The sequence below is a fragment of the Mesoplodon mirus genome (assembly GCF_964341445.2).
Source record: "Mesoplodon mirus genome assembly, chromosome: 7".
NCBI lineage: Eukaryota > Metazoa > Chordata > Mammalia > Artiodactyla > Ziphiidae > Mesoplodon > Mesoplodon mirus.
This window is the reverse complement of record NC_138983.1, coordinates 76,328,876-76,341,048: the sequence shown is the minus strand read 5'-3', so window position 1 is coordinate 76,341,048 and position 12,173 is coordinate 76,328,876. Positions and strand designations below refer to the sequence as shown.

At 54.0% G+C, this 12,173-nt stretch overlaps 2 protein-coding genes across 6 annotated transcripts in view; one reads left to right on the top strand and one right to left on the bottom strand.

Moving 5' to 3' along the window:
- Positions 1–12,173, bottom strand: part of LOC309808565 (interferon regulatory factor 6-like) — a 726,310-nt gene that overhangs the window by 458,617 nt on the left and 255,520 nt on the right. The window lies entirely within an intron of this gene.
- LOC309808563 (BCL-6 corepressor-like) overlaps positions 1–12,173 on the top strand; it is a 54,702-nt gene that overhangs the window by 17,554 nt on the left and 24,975 nt on the right. Inside the window, exons 7-13 of the mRNA XM_082628943.1 lie at positions 2,273–2,518; positions 2,960–3,202; positions 3,784–3,965; positions 4,214–4,447; positions 9,336–9,502; positions 10,653–10,798; positions 11,468–11,624. Of these exons, the coding sequence (XP_082485069.1) occupies positions 2,273–2,518; positions 2,960–3,202; positions 3,784–3,965; positions 4,214–4,447; positions 9,336–9,502; positions 10,653–10,798; positions 11,468–11,624 (1,375 nt within the window). The remainder of the gene's footprint in view (positions 1–2,272; positions 2,519–2,959; positions 3,203–3,783; positions 3,966–4,213; positions 4,448–9,335; positions 9,503–10,652; positions 10,799–11,467; positions 11,625–12,173) is intronic.

The following is a 12,173-nucleotide window of genomic DNA, read 5'->3' as shown; positions in this document are numbered from 1 at the left end:
GGTTAGGATCCCCGTGTATCTATTGATCTCCCCATCTCCTTTGCCCTCAAGGGTCATCCTCCTGTGGGTCGTGGTTAGAACAGTCTTTGAGAAGCTCCAAGTGACACGGAGCCTCTACCCCATAGCTGGTGGCCATGGGCATCTTGGGCAGTCGGGGTGGGTGTCCTTCAGGGTTATTAGTGGCCTGGGTAAGGTCACACTAGCGTAAGGTCTTGGGGGGCCTTAGCTGAGGGGAATTGAGATCTTTGCCCTAAAAGGCTCCGGGGTTGGGGGAAGGGTGGATGGACCTAGTTTGGAAAAAGAAACTTTCAAATTGGACATGGGGGTTCTTAAGGTAGCCCTTCCATTCCTCCATGGATGCCCTCCCACGGAGCTTTTAGGGAAGGCTGATTGGACCAGATTGGACCCGAGAAGTCCAATGGTGTAACCAGCAGGGCTCACCTCTTAAAATTTCCTACATTTCAGGCCTGAGATTCAGGCTGGTCTGAAAGTCTTGGCATCTTTTGGTTAAAGGGATTTTTCCAGCCTTTCTCTGTGCTGAGCCCGGCCCGTGATTATGAAGCCCACCCCTGGAGGGAGGCTAGCAGTAACATTCCCACTTTACAAGTGAAGGGGGCCGAGTTGTAAAGCGGCGCCATTCCTGCCCGAGTGTTTAAGAGGGTCACAGAGCAGCCAGAGTGAGAGTTACAGCACGCCGTCTTCACCGGGCCTGCGGTAGCCTGGGCTGCATCACCCGTAAGCACAGGCCAGGAGTTTGGGGTTTCTCCTGCTGCCACGGCAGGACACCCTCGCGGTTGGGGTGATTCCACCATTCCGGCAAGAGTAGATGGGGATCTGCCCCACCTTGGGATACCCTTGGAGAAAAGCTAAGTGTGTTCCACCATTGAGAGCACAGGTCAGGCTAGCCCAGGCCAGGGTGAGGTTCATCCCCACAACTGGCTGCCATTAAATGCTGGGAATGCCCCCAAGAGAGGCTGATCAGGGGACCAGCCGGCTGGGCAGAAGTGGGAGTGATACTTGAAGTGGTCTAGGGAGAGGAGGAGGAATGCGAGCAGCATGTGAGGGGTGTGTCCATGATTTCATCTAGAAAAACGGGCTGTGGGAGCTTAGCTCAGGTGTTAACGAAATACCAAACTCATACACCCACCCCCACCCCCGGCCGGTGATGGACACAGGGTCATCTTCGGGGAACTCTTTAACAGCACAGTGATCATTATGGAATTCTTTGTGTGTTAGAAACAATGTGACTAGCAAAGCAGTTGAACTGTTGCTTTGGCTAGAGCAAAAGTGAGGAGTGATGTTAGGCTGGGGTGATTGGAGGAAAAGCCCCAAGTGGATGCTAGATTGAGCAGAGGGGGCAGGAGCAACACAGGCGGAGCTGGGGTGTGAGCAGTTCAGCCCTGCCCGCCACATCCCCCCACCCCACCCCCATGAAGGGGGTTGGAGTCTTGTCTTTGAAATGTCCTTAGATGCTTGTTGCCTGGGAAGGAAGGCGTGGAGACGTGCCAGGTGGGTGACTGGTGTCACTGAGGGCCTTCTTCCTAGACAGGAAATAGGAGCAGCCCCTCGATGGCAGTGAAATGCTTTTCCCCCCACGGGTGTGGAAAGAGGACAGACGGACTTGTAGCAATCTGGTTGAGTTCTTTGAAATTGCCCTTGACCCTTGTGTGTGCACCAGGAAGCCTTTCCTTTCCCTTTGCCAGGCTCCTCTTGCCTTGGTCTCCCCAGCTTCCCAGCCTCCCACCATTCTTTCCCTACCCTTTTTCTTCACCCTCGCCCCTGCTGACCCAAGTGAACATGGGTGCTATGTCTGTGTAGATGGCAGTTGGGGGCTATTTGGTCTCTTGATGACATCAGCCTTTTTTGTTGACTAGCAGCTGTTTCCATAGTCATTTGTAGCTCTGCCCTGATTGGTTGGCTCTTACTGTGAGGTCACTCACCCCCCCTTTAAAAGTAAGCCACCTTGGAGAGTTAAGCAGTTAGGGAGTGATCTCACATGCCTATAGAGGGATGGTGTAGATGCCTCACCTTGACCCTTGAAGGATGGATTGTGAGTGGGCTACGCACCTCATTTTCTGCTTTCTTTGCTGGTTGTGTTCAGCTGTCCTTCCTTTGGGACGTCTTTCTGAGGGTTTTGTGCTTCCGGCGTGTGAGGCCCCTGGTCTCCAAAGGGGGGTGCGTCTGTTGGTAGCAGATTGCCTTGGGCATGGGGGTCCTGCCTGCTCCTGGTGACCTTTGTTCCCTCCTTTCCGGGTTGTCTCCCCTCCCCTAGGGGAGTGTTATGATGGAAGCAAACCTGACCCCTTCGAAGCCCCAGAAGACAGTGATCTTCCTGAGGACATGGACACGGAGCCCCCCAGAGAGTCCCCCGCCGACCAGGCGGCCCCGGACGCGTCACGCAGCCCCACCCTCAGGCTGAACAGAAAGCGCAAGGTGTCTGGCAATAGGAACCACACTGAGACCACTGTGCTCCCGGAGGACTCTCTGCTGAAAGCCAAGCCGAGACGGGTCTCCAAAGGTGGGCTTGGTTTCGCTTCGGGCCCGCAGGGCACCCTACGGAAGTCCTGGAGCGGAGCAGTGGAAAGTTCCAGTCCCACCCTGGATCCCTGGGGGGAGCCACTCACACCTCCCCACCCCCCACCCCCATCCCACCCCCCACCCCCCCAAAGCCAGGTGCCAGGGCTGGAGCCCAAAGGTGGCCAAAGGCAAATAGGCCCCCTCCCGAGACTTGGTGACAAGTTCCAGCCAACACAGTGACCACACCCCTCCCCTCCCCCACTCCTGTTAGTGATGTGTACGACAGTTTGTTCCCCGCCCCGGGGGGCTTCTTCATTAATTTGTAGTTATTTCTCCATTAGCTGACTGGCCTGAGAGGGAAATGACAAACAGTTCCTCTAACCATTTAGAAGAGCCACATTATAGTGAGCTGACCAACCTGAGGTGTGCATTGAATTAACAGGGCTCCATCCCAGAAAGCAGCGCCGCTTGCTGCACCTTAGAGAACGGCGGGAGCAGCAGGTGTCGGCAGCAGAGAGCAAACCTGGCCGGCAGGGCGGGACGGAAGTGACTCAGGCGGTCCAGCCTGCGGTCACCCCCCAGGGCAATAGTATCTCCGAAGAGAAACCTGGCAGGAAAAGGGCAGAGGGCAAAAGCAACAGAAGCTGGTTGGAGGAGTCCCTTAAATGCAGTGACAATGAACAAGGTACGCACGGGGCGGGGGGCGCTCCTGGAGGGTGGATCACCTGCCCTCTGTGGGAAACGGCCCTGGAGGGGACCTGAGCGCCATCCAAGTTGACAAGAGTAGCGTGTGGCGAGCGGGGAGTTTTCTTCATGAGGTCCTTTCAGCCTGCACACTTCCTTATGGAATGGACAGTGAGGCGGGAGCTCGACTTCCTGGGCTGCTCCTCATCACCCAGCCCGCAGCTGGGCAGGAAGGGAAGTCTTGGGTGACCCCGGGCGCTTGTCAGTGCCCTCATTCCAGCCTCAGGCTGTCCCCAGTCGCCCTGTCCCGAGCACCCAGGCCCCCCACGGGTGGGGACGGGAGCGCACGAAGGGCTGGCTTCTGCCCTGTCTTGCGGCCCTTTGAAGCGACTTGCCATTTGGCGTTTCGTGGGTTAGCCTATTTGCCGGTTGAATGTGGGATAATTAAAATATTAGTGCTTTGAAAACATAATTGGTGTATCTTTAAAAACTGAATCTGCTCCAACGATCAGTGCTAACAATGGGCTTTTCTTTCCTCACCGGCTACAACTGTGTAACGCCCGCTGCTTCTCCCCCTGACAGATGTGCTGTGCATGGACGGAGAAATGGATCGGCAGCCTTCGCCCCTGCCGCAGAAATACACCGACAACAGCGAGAAACCATCCGCGAAGCGACCGTGCAAAACCAAGCATTTGATCCCTCAGGAGCCCAGGCGGGGCTTGTCGCTGCCAGGGGACTCCTACGTGGACAATGCGGATGGCAAGGTACCTCTTGCCCCTGGCTCTCCCCCGCCCCCCGGGCCTGTGCAGGCACATCCCGCCTGCCTACTTCTCTGCTTCTGGGGACAAAGCTTTCCTTTTCCTGAACCCCTCCCCCAAAAATGTCACTGCCCCTTCCTAGGGGACCTGTCTCCTGGGTGGCGGTGAAGTTTCCAGCGAGTAAAAATGCAGCCCCTTCCTCGCGCCCCGCCTCCCTCAGACAGAGAGGAGGAAAAGTGCTTTCCTCCACTCAGGAGCGGCCTGAGCCCAGTTCCGACTATGATCTTTCGCCGGCCAAGCAGGACCAGAAGCCCTTGGACCGTTTGCAGCAATTGTTACCATCTTCCCAGGTCTCGCAGCTGACATGCTCAAGCTCCCCTCCAGAGACCACCCAGTCCCGCCCGATGCCACCGGAAGCGCGGAGACTTATTGTCAATAAGAACGCAGGCGAGACCCTCCTACAGCAGGCCTCCCGGCTTGGCTACGAGGTGAGCATCCTTGTGGGTGCCCCGGATTAGGATCCGCCGGCTGCTGCTCCTTGGGTGGGGGACACACTGGCTGGGGATGGGGGGCGGGTCTCAGAGCCCAGCCCCCTCCACGTGGCGGACTGGGCTGGGTGTTCCAGCAGGGTGTTTGCGTTGGCCCCGCTCACACTGCGGGCTCTTTGGTGGCTTGTTCAGTCGTGGTGTGAAAAGAAAGGCAGGCCTCTCTGATGTTCCGTTCCCGTTCAGGCAGGTAGGCTGCTTCGGCCAGTCCGGCTCACTTATCTCTGATACAAAATCTGACCTAACCCAGGGCTTGGCGACCAGGGGAATTTTAATGAGCCTTTTGGATTCTGAATAGCAAGAAGGAGAGTAGTTATTAGCTCTACTAACTTGTGCTGTTTGGGGCAGAGTGATGCCCCTGTGGGGTAGCGGGTGGGAAGTGTCTGTGCAGAGTAGGGGTGGGAGTGGGGCAGACCTGAGCAGTCTCTTTCTGAGAGGGCACGGGAGCCGAGGGCTGATGGGCGGGGAGCAGGGGTTGAGCCTTGCACAAGACTCCCTGTCCACACTGCTGTATCCCAACCCAGCACGGCTGATGACAGTGACAGCCTCTGTTGCTAGAGCAACACAGAAAGAGAGCTGGTATCTGCCTAAGCCCGTGTGATCTGTAGTAACTCCTTTCACCCTGTTAACATCTTCACTTGGGAGTAACGAGTACTAGCCCACTCTCGGATGAGGAAACTGAGCCTCAGAGGGGTTAGCTGATCCCCGTACAGGTAGCAATCCAGCAGTGCTCCACAGCCCACCACGCTCCTCAGCAAGACTGGCTCACACTGGAATTGCCCTTTTTACAGTTCAAAACCTCTGTGAGACAGATGCCTCTCCATGCCCTGTGCAGTTCCCCCACCATACTCGTCAGTAGCAATTGTGATGTGATAGCCCACAGGGCAAAGGCATTTTTCTGTGCTGGCATCAGCCCTCTGGGAGTTGAATGGTGACAGTAAAACGCGGTTCAGCAGGCTGAGCGTGGAGGTGTGGCTGAGCACTGGGGTGGCAGGACCCAGGCTGGCCCGGAGCCCTGGCGCCCACACCCTCAGCCAGCTCTGTGCCCCTGTCCCCCGTCTCCCGTCGTGTCCCCCCACCCCGGTCCATAGTGCCGTGAGCCCTTGGAAGTGTGCCTGCCTTGGCCCTAAGGCCTGACTGTGGGTGGGAAGTTGGAAGCACTAGGGCTATGCTTAGTTTGGGGGTGTTTTGTTGTTGTTGTGGGTTGAACGTGCTCTTGTGTATATCTACACGTCTCTTGGAGACCTCTCCATTAGCTAGAGAGCACTTTGTGGTAGTTAGCGCAGTTACTTGCAGGTGAAGTCCAAGGAGCACCCAGTTGGTTTCCCAAGAGCTGAGAGCGGGCGCCTAGGAGGACAGAGCAGATGTTGCACATAGTGTTGAGCTAGACCCCCCGTGGTTGAGAAAATAGTCTCCTTGCTTCCAGCAAACGCTGGAGGTGGGGGGGGAGACCCCTAACCCCAACTTTTGGGTTAGGGTTGAGAAAGTAGACTCCCGCTTCCAGCAAATGCTGGAGATGGGGGTGGCGGGGTGCTGCTGCACCCGCCGTGGAGGGCGGGGCTCCGAGCCCCACCTGTGAACTTGGCATCATTTCCAGCAGCCTCCCTTTGGGACCAGAGACGTCAAAAGACCCTCGTTGGTCCTCTAAGACAGTTTCCATTTTGGTTTGGTGGCTCTGAGGCCTGGACCAAGGGGCACTTGATCCATACTTTTTTAGGCTACCTGGCCTTTGATTGCACAGGAAGCCTTGGGAATGTTTACGGTGGGATTTGTTTTTTTCTTCAAATGTAAATTTCAATATGTAGATTCCACAGATCACCAGTGTTGATGCTGAACATTGTGACAAGTAGATGAACGCTTTCAACTTTGAATCCAACTTTCTGGGATTTCTCTGGGCAGAATTTTAAATGTTGGGCTGATGGCCCAGTTGGGAGATGTGGCAGCTTCAACCTTTTAAAATTGAAGGACAGTTTGCTTAAGCAGATAAGGGTGTGGTTTGGGAGGGTTTTCCTGAAGTTTTGTCTTCAGCATTCTTGGTTATTTTCTTCTGCTTAGCCAAAGATACCATGTGCAGTATAAAGGCTGTCTGAGCTTTATGTCATGATAATCTGGTTCTGGAAGTTTAGAAACACACTCTGGCTTCAGATCCGCGTTAAATAGATCACTTGTGTGGCCAAAGACCTCAAACCATTCCCTCCCGGGAAAAAGGCTTCTATTTCTTAGGCTAAAACGCCCGTGTGCAACCACATGCTTGTGCCTTTAGCGGTGATGATTAAATTTTCTATGAATTGAGTAAGTCATGTTTTTTTAAAAAGTTAATGAGGCATTTAATTAACTAACAACGTCGGGCTTATGGCCTTTATGGTTACATTTTGCAGGTAATGGCATTCGGCTTATAGCCGCTGAACAGAGAGCTGTCCGACAAAAGCAGTTTGACTTTGCTTGGGAATGGCTGGGCTGCCCTTCGGACACTCCCGTTTATTTCTAGCGGAGAAAATAAAACCAAGGAATGTGTTGCGTCGACAGACCCGCCCCGCCTCTTCACCTTTCAGTTAGAGAAAGTGTTGGTGGCGACGGTTGCCATCCATTTAGAGGCCATCACCCTCTTAGCTAGGAGAGTGTAGTTAGCCCACTTGACCCCCAACAGAGAAGGCCTGTGGGATGCTCGTCACAGCTGGATTGCATCCCTCTGACTGGGGCCCTCTTGGGCCTTTTGAATCTTCCCAGCTGACCAGGTACCAAAGACCTGAGTTATAGGTCTAGTACTTCATGTTAATTGAACTTGGGGTTTAATATCTCTGGGCCTCAGTTTCCAAGTGTTGAATGAGGATAGTACTACCTTCCTTTCCTGCTATCTCCTGGGTTCCTGTGGGTGACAGAAGACGTCCTCATCTGGGGAAATGAGAAGCACTGTGTAAATAGTGGGATCAACGTGGTTGAGTTAGGACAGCCCGTGGCCAAAAGTCTGACCTGGCCGTGGGGCTACTGCTGCCTTTGCTGCCATCTTCCAGGAGAAGAGAGTTGACTTACCCACCAGCTTGGACGGCCTTTCATTTCTAGGTACCCTTGAATCTGCCCTAGTAGTGATGAAGGTTTCCAGGCGAAGGCCATGATTGTCACAGCAAATAAACCCTGGGTTGAGTAAATTGATGTGTGCACAGCAGTTGGTGGCGTTCAGACCTGATCCCAGAGCCACGTGACAGGGCCTCTCCCTGGCTGGGGCACACAACTCATTAGCTTGCAGCCGTCCACTCAAGTCTGGCTAGTGAGGGCCTGCTAAAAGCGCAGCAGCTTCATGCGGTATCCTGGATACCAGGGCTCGGGGCAGGTGGCCTGGGAGCCCAGAGGATTGTGGGCTTTCTGGCAGGTTGGGATGTAAACGGAGAAACGCATTCGTGGGCGTGCCTTTTCTCTTCCTCCTCTTGTTTTGGAAGGGAGCTGCTGCAGTGACCCGAAGTAACAGGGCACCGATGGCCAGGTTTACCAGCATGCCCCATTGGGTTCACGTGGTAAGCAAATGGAACATTCTAGTTCGCTCCCAAGTGAGTGGTCACCTTTGATTGGCGTGTCCTCCAAAGGGCATAAAAGGCTTTACAGAACCCATCTCGCACTTATGGGCGGCTAGGATGACGCCCTTTTTGGGTTTAACAGATGAGTTACCTGAGAGATGTCACAAGGAGGCCTGTTCTGACCCCATCGCATCCCCCCTTACCCTGCAGACCATGTGTTGGGCCACATGCACGTTCTGCCTACTCCCAGCTCTCAGAACCTGCCGGCTCTCTGCTGGGCACGACTTACCCAGTATAAACAGTATAACGTGTTTTCTGGTGGCAAATGCTTTCAATGTGTCTGAAAACTTTCTTAAGGTAATAAAACATTGAATAAGTTCCTGCTCTGCTTACTGGGAGTGGTTCATATTAATATTTTAACAAGCCAAAGAAAGAAGGTTAATAACAGTGATTCTAATGCACAGTGTTGACACAGAACATCTCCGGGGTGGGGGGTGGGGCGGTGACCGTTTTATTTGATTCTTGAAATGTGGAGGTTGCAGCCTGTGGTGTATCAGGTTCCTGTCATTAACTTGGGGCAGAATCAGTCTAAAATTTTCATATTTACTCGAGAGGGTGGAGTGAGGCAAAATAGAGGGTGGGGTTATTGGAGGCATTTTGTGTCATTCCTCGAGGATGGAGGGAGAGAGCTTCTCTTTAACTCTACTTAACGTACAGACAAGAGCATCTGAGGCCCAGGTTCTGATTTGGGGTCTTAACAAGGGGCGCGAGGATGTAGCTGACCTGGGTGTCCCTGCTTCTCTAAGCTGGGGAATGTTCTCCGGCTGATTTAAGCTCTCTTTAAGTGTTGGTCATCCATACTTTTATCTAAACTTGTGTTATCGTCCACTGCCACTGACCGAACAGACCCATCAAGTGAGAATGGTCTGTGCTTGGCAATGTGTCATCTAAGATGTTAGCAGCCGTGACACCTCTGTACTGGTCACGTCGGCCCCTGGGCTGAGGGCTTTCATCGCTATCCGAATGCGTCCTCTCAGCAGCCCTGTGGAAGCTTGGAGAAGTTCAAGGGTAACTTGCCCATGGCCAGGCCAGTGGTGCAGCAGAGCCTTAGACAACACTGTCTGCATCTCCAAGCCCTTCTCACGCACTCTCGCCCCCCACCAGGATGCCTGCCGCCTGCCCGTGCCATGGTGGGCTTTTGGCCCCGAGGATGTATGCCTTTGAAAGTGGGCACCGCCAAGCTATGGGGAGGTCACGCTTACAAGGTTCACTGTATCGTGGTCTGATGGTATCTCCTCTCCTCTCCTCTCCTCTCCCCGTAGGAAGTGGTCTTGTACTGCCTGGAGAACAAGATTTGTGATGTGAACCACCGCGACAACGCGGGTTACTGTGCCCTGCACGAGGCTTGTGCAAGAGGTTGGCTCAACATCGTACGACACCTCCTTGAATATGGCGCCGATGTCAACTGCAGTGCCCAGGATGGAACCGGGTCAGTGGCGGTCTTGCTCTTGGCCTGGCCCTGCTGGGGCATAGGCAGTGGTTCTCAGGGTGTGCGGGGAACCCCAGAAGGAAAGATGGAGAGTGAGTGCCATGTAAGCACACTGGTGGCGGAGTCCTCTAGAATGGAATCGGACAGATCTTTCTGGCGAATTTACATAGAACTTTAAAAGTCTGTGACGTTCTTATGGACAGAAGTCCCTGAAAATGTTGAGCCTGCATGAATAATCAGGGGTGTTCTCTTTTAAGACCCTGGACTCTTCACCAGCGTCTGTTGAATCTCAATCTTGAACATATATGTGAGTTGAAAGTTGCAGGAGTACAGACAGGTCCAGTGGCAACTGGCTTGATAGGACCTGCCGTGTCCACCCACATCCCCGGGCCTGGCCCCCACTCTGTCCTTGACCTCGGTTTATTGGCCAGAGGCCCAGGTCTGAGTCAGCCCAAGCATCTTCCTGGTTGTACCTGGGATGCCACCACGAGGCAGGGCACTGGGGCTTTCCTGACGGTCATAAAATGAGCAAAACCGTAAGGTATTTGGTGGTTCATGGTTTCCAAATAGCATCCTTTCTGGATGGGACTGTGGACAGTGTTCCTGACCCCAGCGGACACGAGCAGGAGGACTCTGTATCCTCCTGAGAACTCGCCCTGCCTGTCGACTGCTTCTGGGCGAGAGGGTTGATCACTCATCTCCAAATTGGTTTCAGGAGAGGTTCCACTTTGCCCCTAGTTTCTTTTACAAACTGCACTTTTTGGGTTTTGTTTGTAATGGTGTAACAATGGCTTGTCGTATCTGCTTCCGTGGTGCTGGGGTTCTTCCCCCCAGCCCGCCGTATGTTACCTTCTTACAGTCTGTCACTATTTAAGTTCATTGGAAACGTTTTCATCGTGGCCTGAGTTCCTCCTTGGGCCATGCATTAAGAGAGATTTGCATTGAAGAATTAGGCCTGAGATGGTCCCTTCACCTGTCCCGTAAAGGGTTATGTGTTGAAATAACAGAGTAATTTGTCGCAGCGACCGTACACTCACCTCCTCGGTGAAATAGCGCGCCTACGAGGCTTGGCCACACACGCTCGATTTTGCCCCGTGTCCTTAGAAGCAAGCGTCGCGTGCACAGGTGTAATCCCCCGCACCTCTCCTAGGCCTCTCCACGATGCTGTCAAGAATGATCATCTCGAAATTGTCCGCTTGCTCCTCTCCTACGGTGCTGATCCTACCCTGGCTACGTACTCGGGTAGAACCATCAAGAAAGTGAACCACAGCGAACTTCTGGAGAAGTTCTTAACAGGTACGGCAGAGGTCAAGACACGGTCTTGTTCAAGCATCTAGACGGTGACTTCACAGCCTTTCACCTGGGTTCCCCCTACCCCCACCCCCCGTTTACTCTAAGTGACCCTTTACTGGGAAAAGCGGCCCAACGTTAGTCTGTCAAAGAAGAGATACATACTTTGAGTTTTGCGAGGTGGGGGGCTGGAAAACTCTTAGCTAGCCAGGCTAGCTTTTGTTTGGCAGGCTGGGGCGGTGAGGCGGGCAGTCCCTCAGGAAGGCGGGTGGACGCGTGGGGAGGTTTCAGTCAGATACCTGGAGGCGTGTGCAGTGGGACTTATCAGGAGGTGACACCAGCCCCAGCGTGAGATGTTCCCGAACTCCAGCAGCATTTGCCTCTTACCAGCAGGCGTTATCTTGTTTCTCTCTCTCTCTCTCTCTCCCCCTCTCTCTCCAGACTGTTTAAGTAACCTGCAGGCTCCTGACGATGGTAGCCCCGGTTGCTCTTCGGAGTTCTCTGGCAGCTGTGTGTGCTGAGCAGCCTTGTTCGTTTCAGTTGGGCTTGTGGGGGTGGGGGTGGTGCTGTGAGCAGGACTTGCTTGGGAAAGAATTTTTCCAGGGTCCTTTTTGGCGAACAGCTGGAATCTTGCTCCAGCTTACTGACCTCTCTCTTGTTTGCCCCCCCGTTTAGAACCAGATGATGAAAGTGGTTACGATGTTTTAGCAAATCCCCCACGACCAGAGGACCAGGATGACAGCAACGAGGCCTATGGTGACCTATTGGAATCTGAATTTTCCCAAGACCCCCTTTTGCCGTGTTATAACGTCCAGGTGTCCGTCGCTCAGGGGTGAGCGTGGCCAGCGTGTGGTCGAGAGCCAGCCCAGCTGCTCTGTGGGGTGGCAGGAGTTAGAAATCCCCTTCAGCAGATGAGGGTGGCTGGGTTGGGGGGTGAGTGAATTCCTCACCAAGTGTCCACCGACCTCACATAATGCAGTGGAACTTTTCCAGAAAAGTTTGGGGTGTGGGAGGGTTCCCCAGCCAACTGCCCTCATTGGAACACACCCCTAGAGCCCAAAGGACACGGGAGTCAGCGACTGCAATTGCAGTTTCAGTCAGTAAACTCTTGGGGAAGGGATCCTCCCCAAACGGCTACCATAGGGGCCTTCCAAGGCGCGTGAGGTCCACGGGACGATACTGATGTGTACCCTCTTCTCGTATAAGATTAGAGAAAGCCGTATGTGGCACCTGGGATCTTATGTGTCTTCAGATTTGCTTAGATCGAGTCTTGTCCCCACGGTCGGGCCACTGTGCCCCATGACCAACCCTTCGGAGTGAACACATCAGGAGACCTTGCTCTGCTGTGTGTTGACCCCAGTGCTTAAGGAGTAGCATCCTC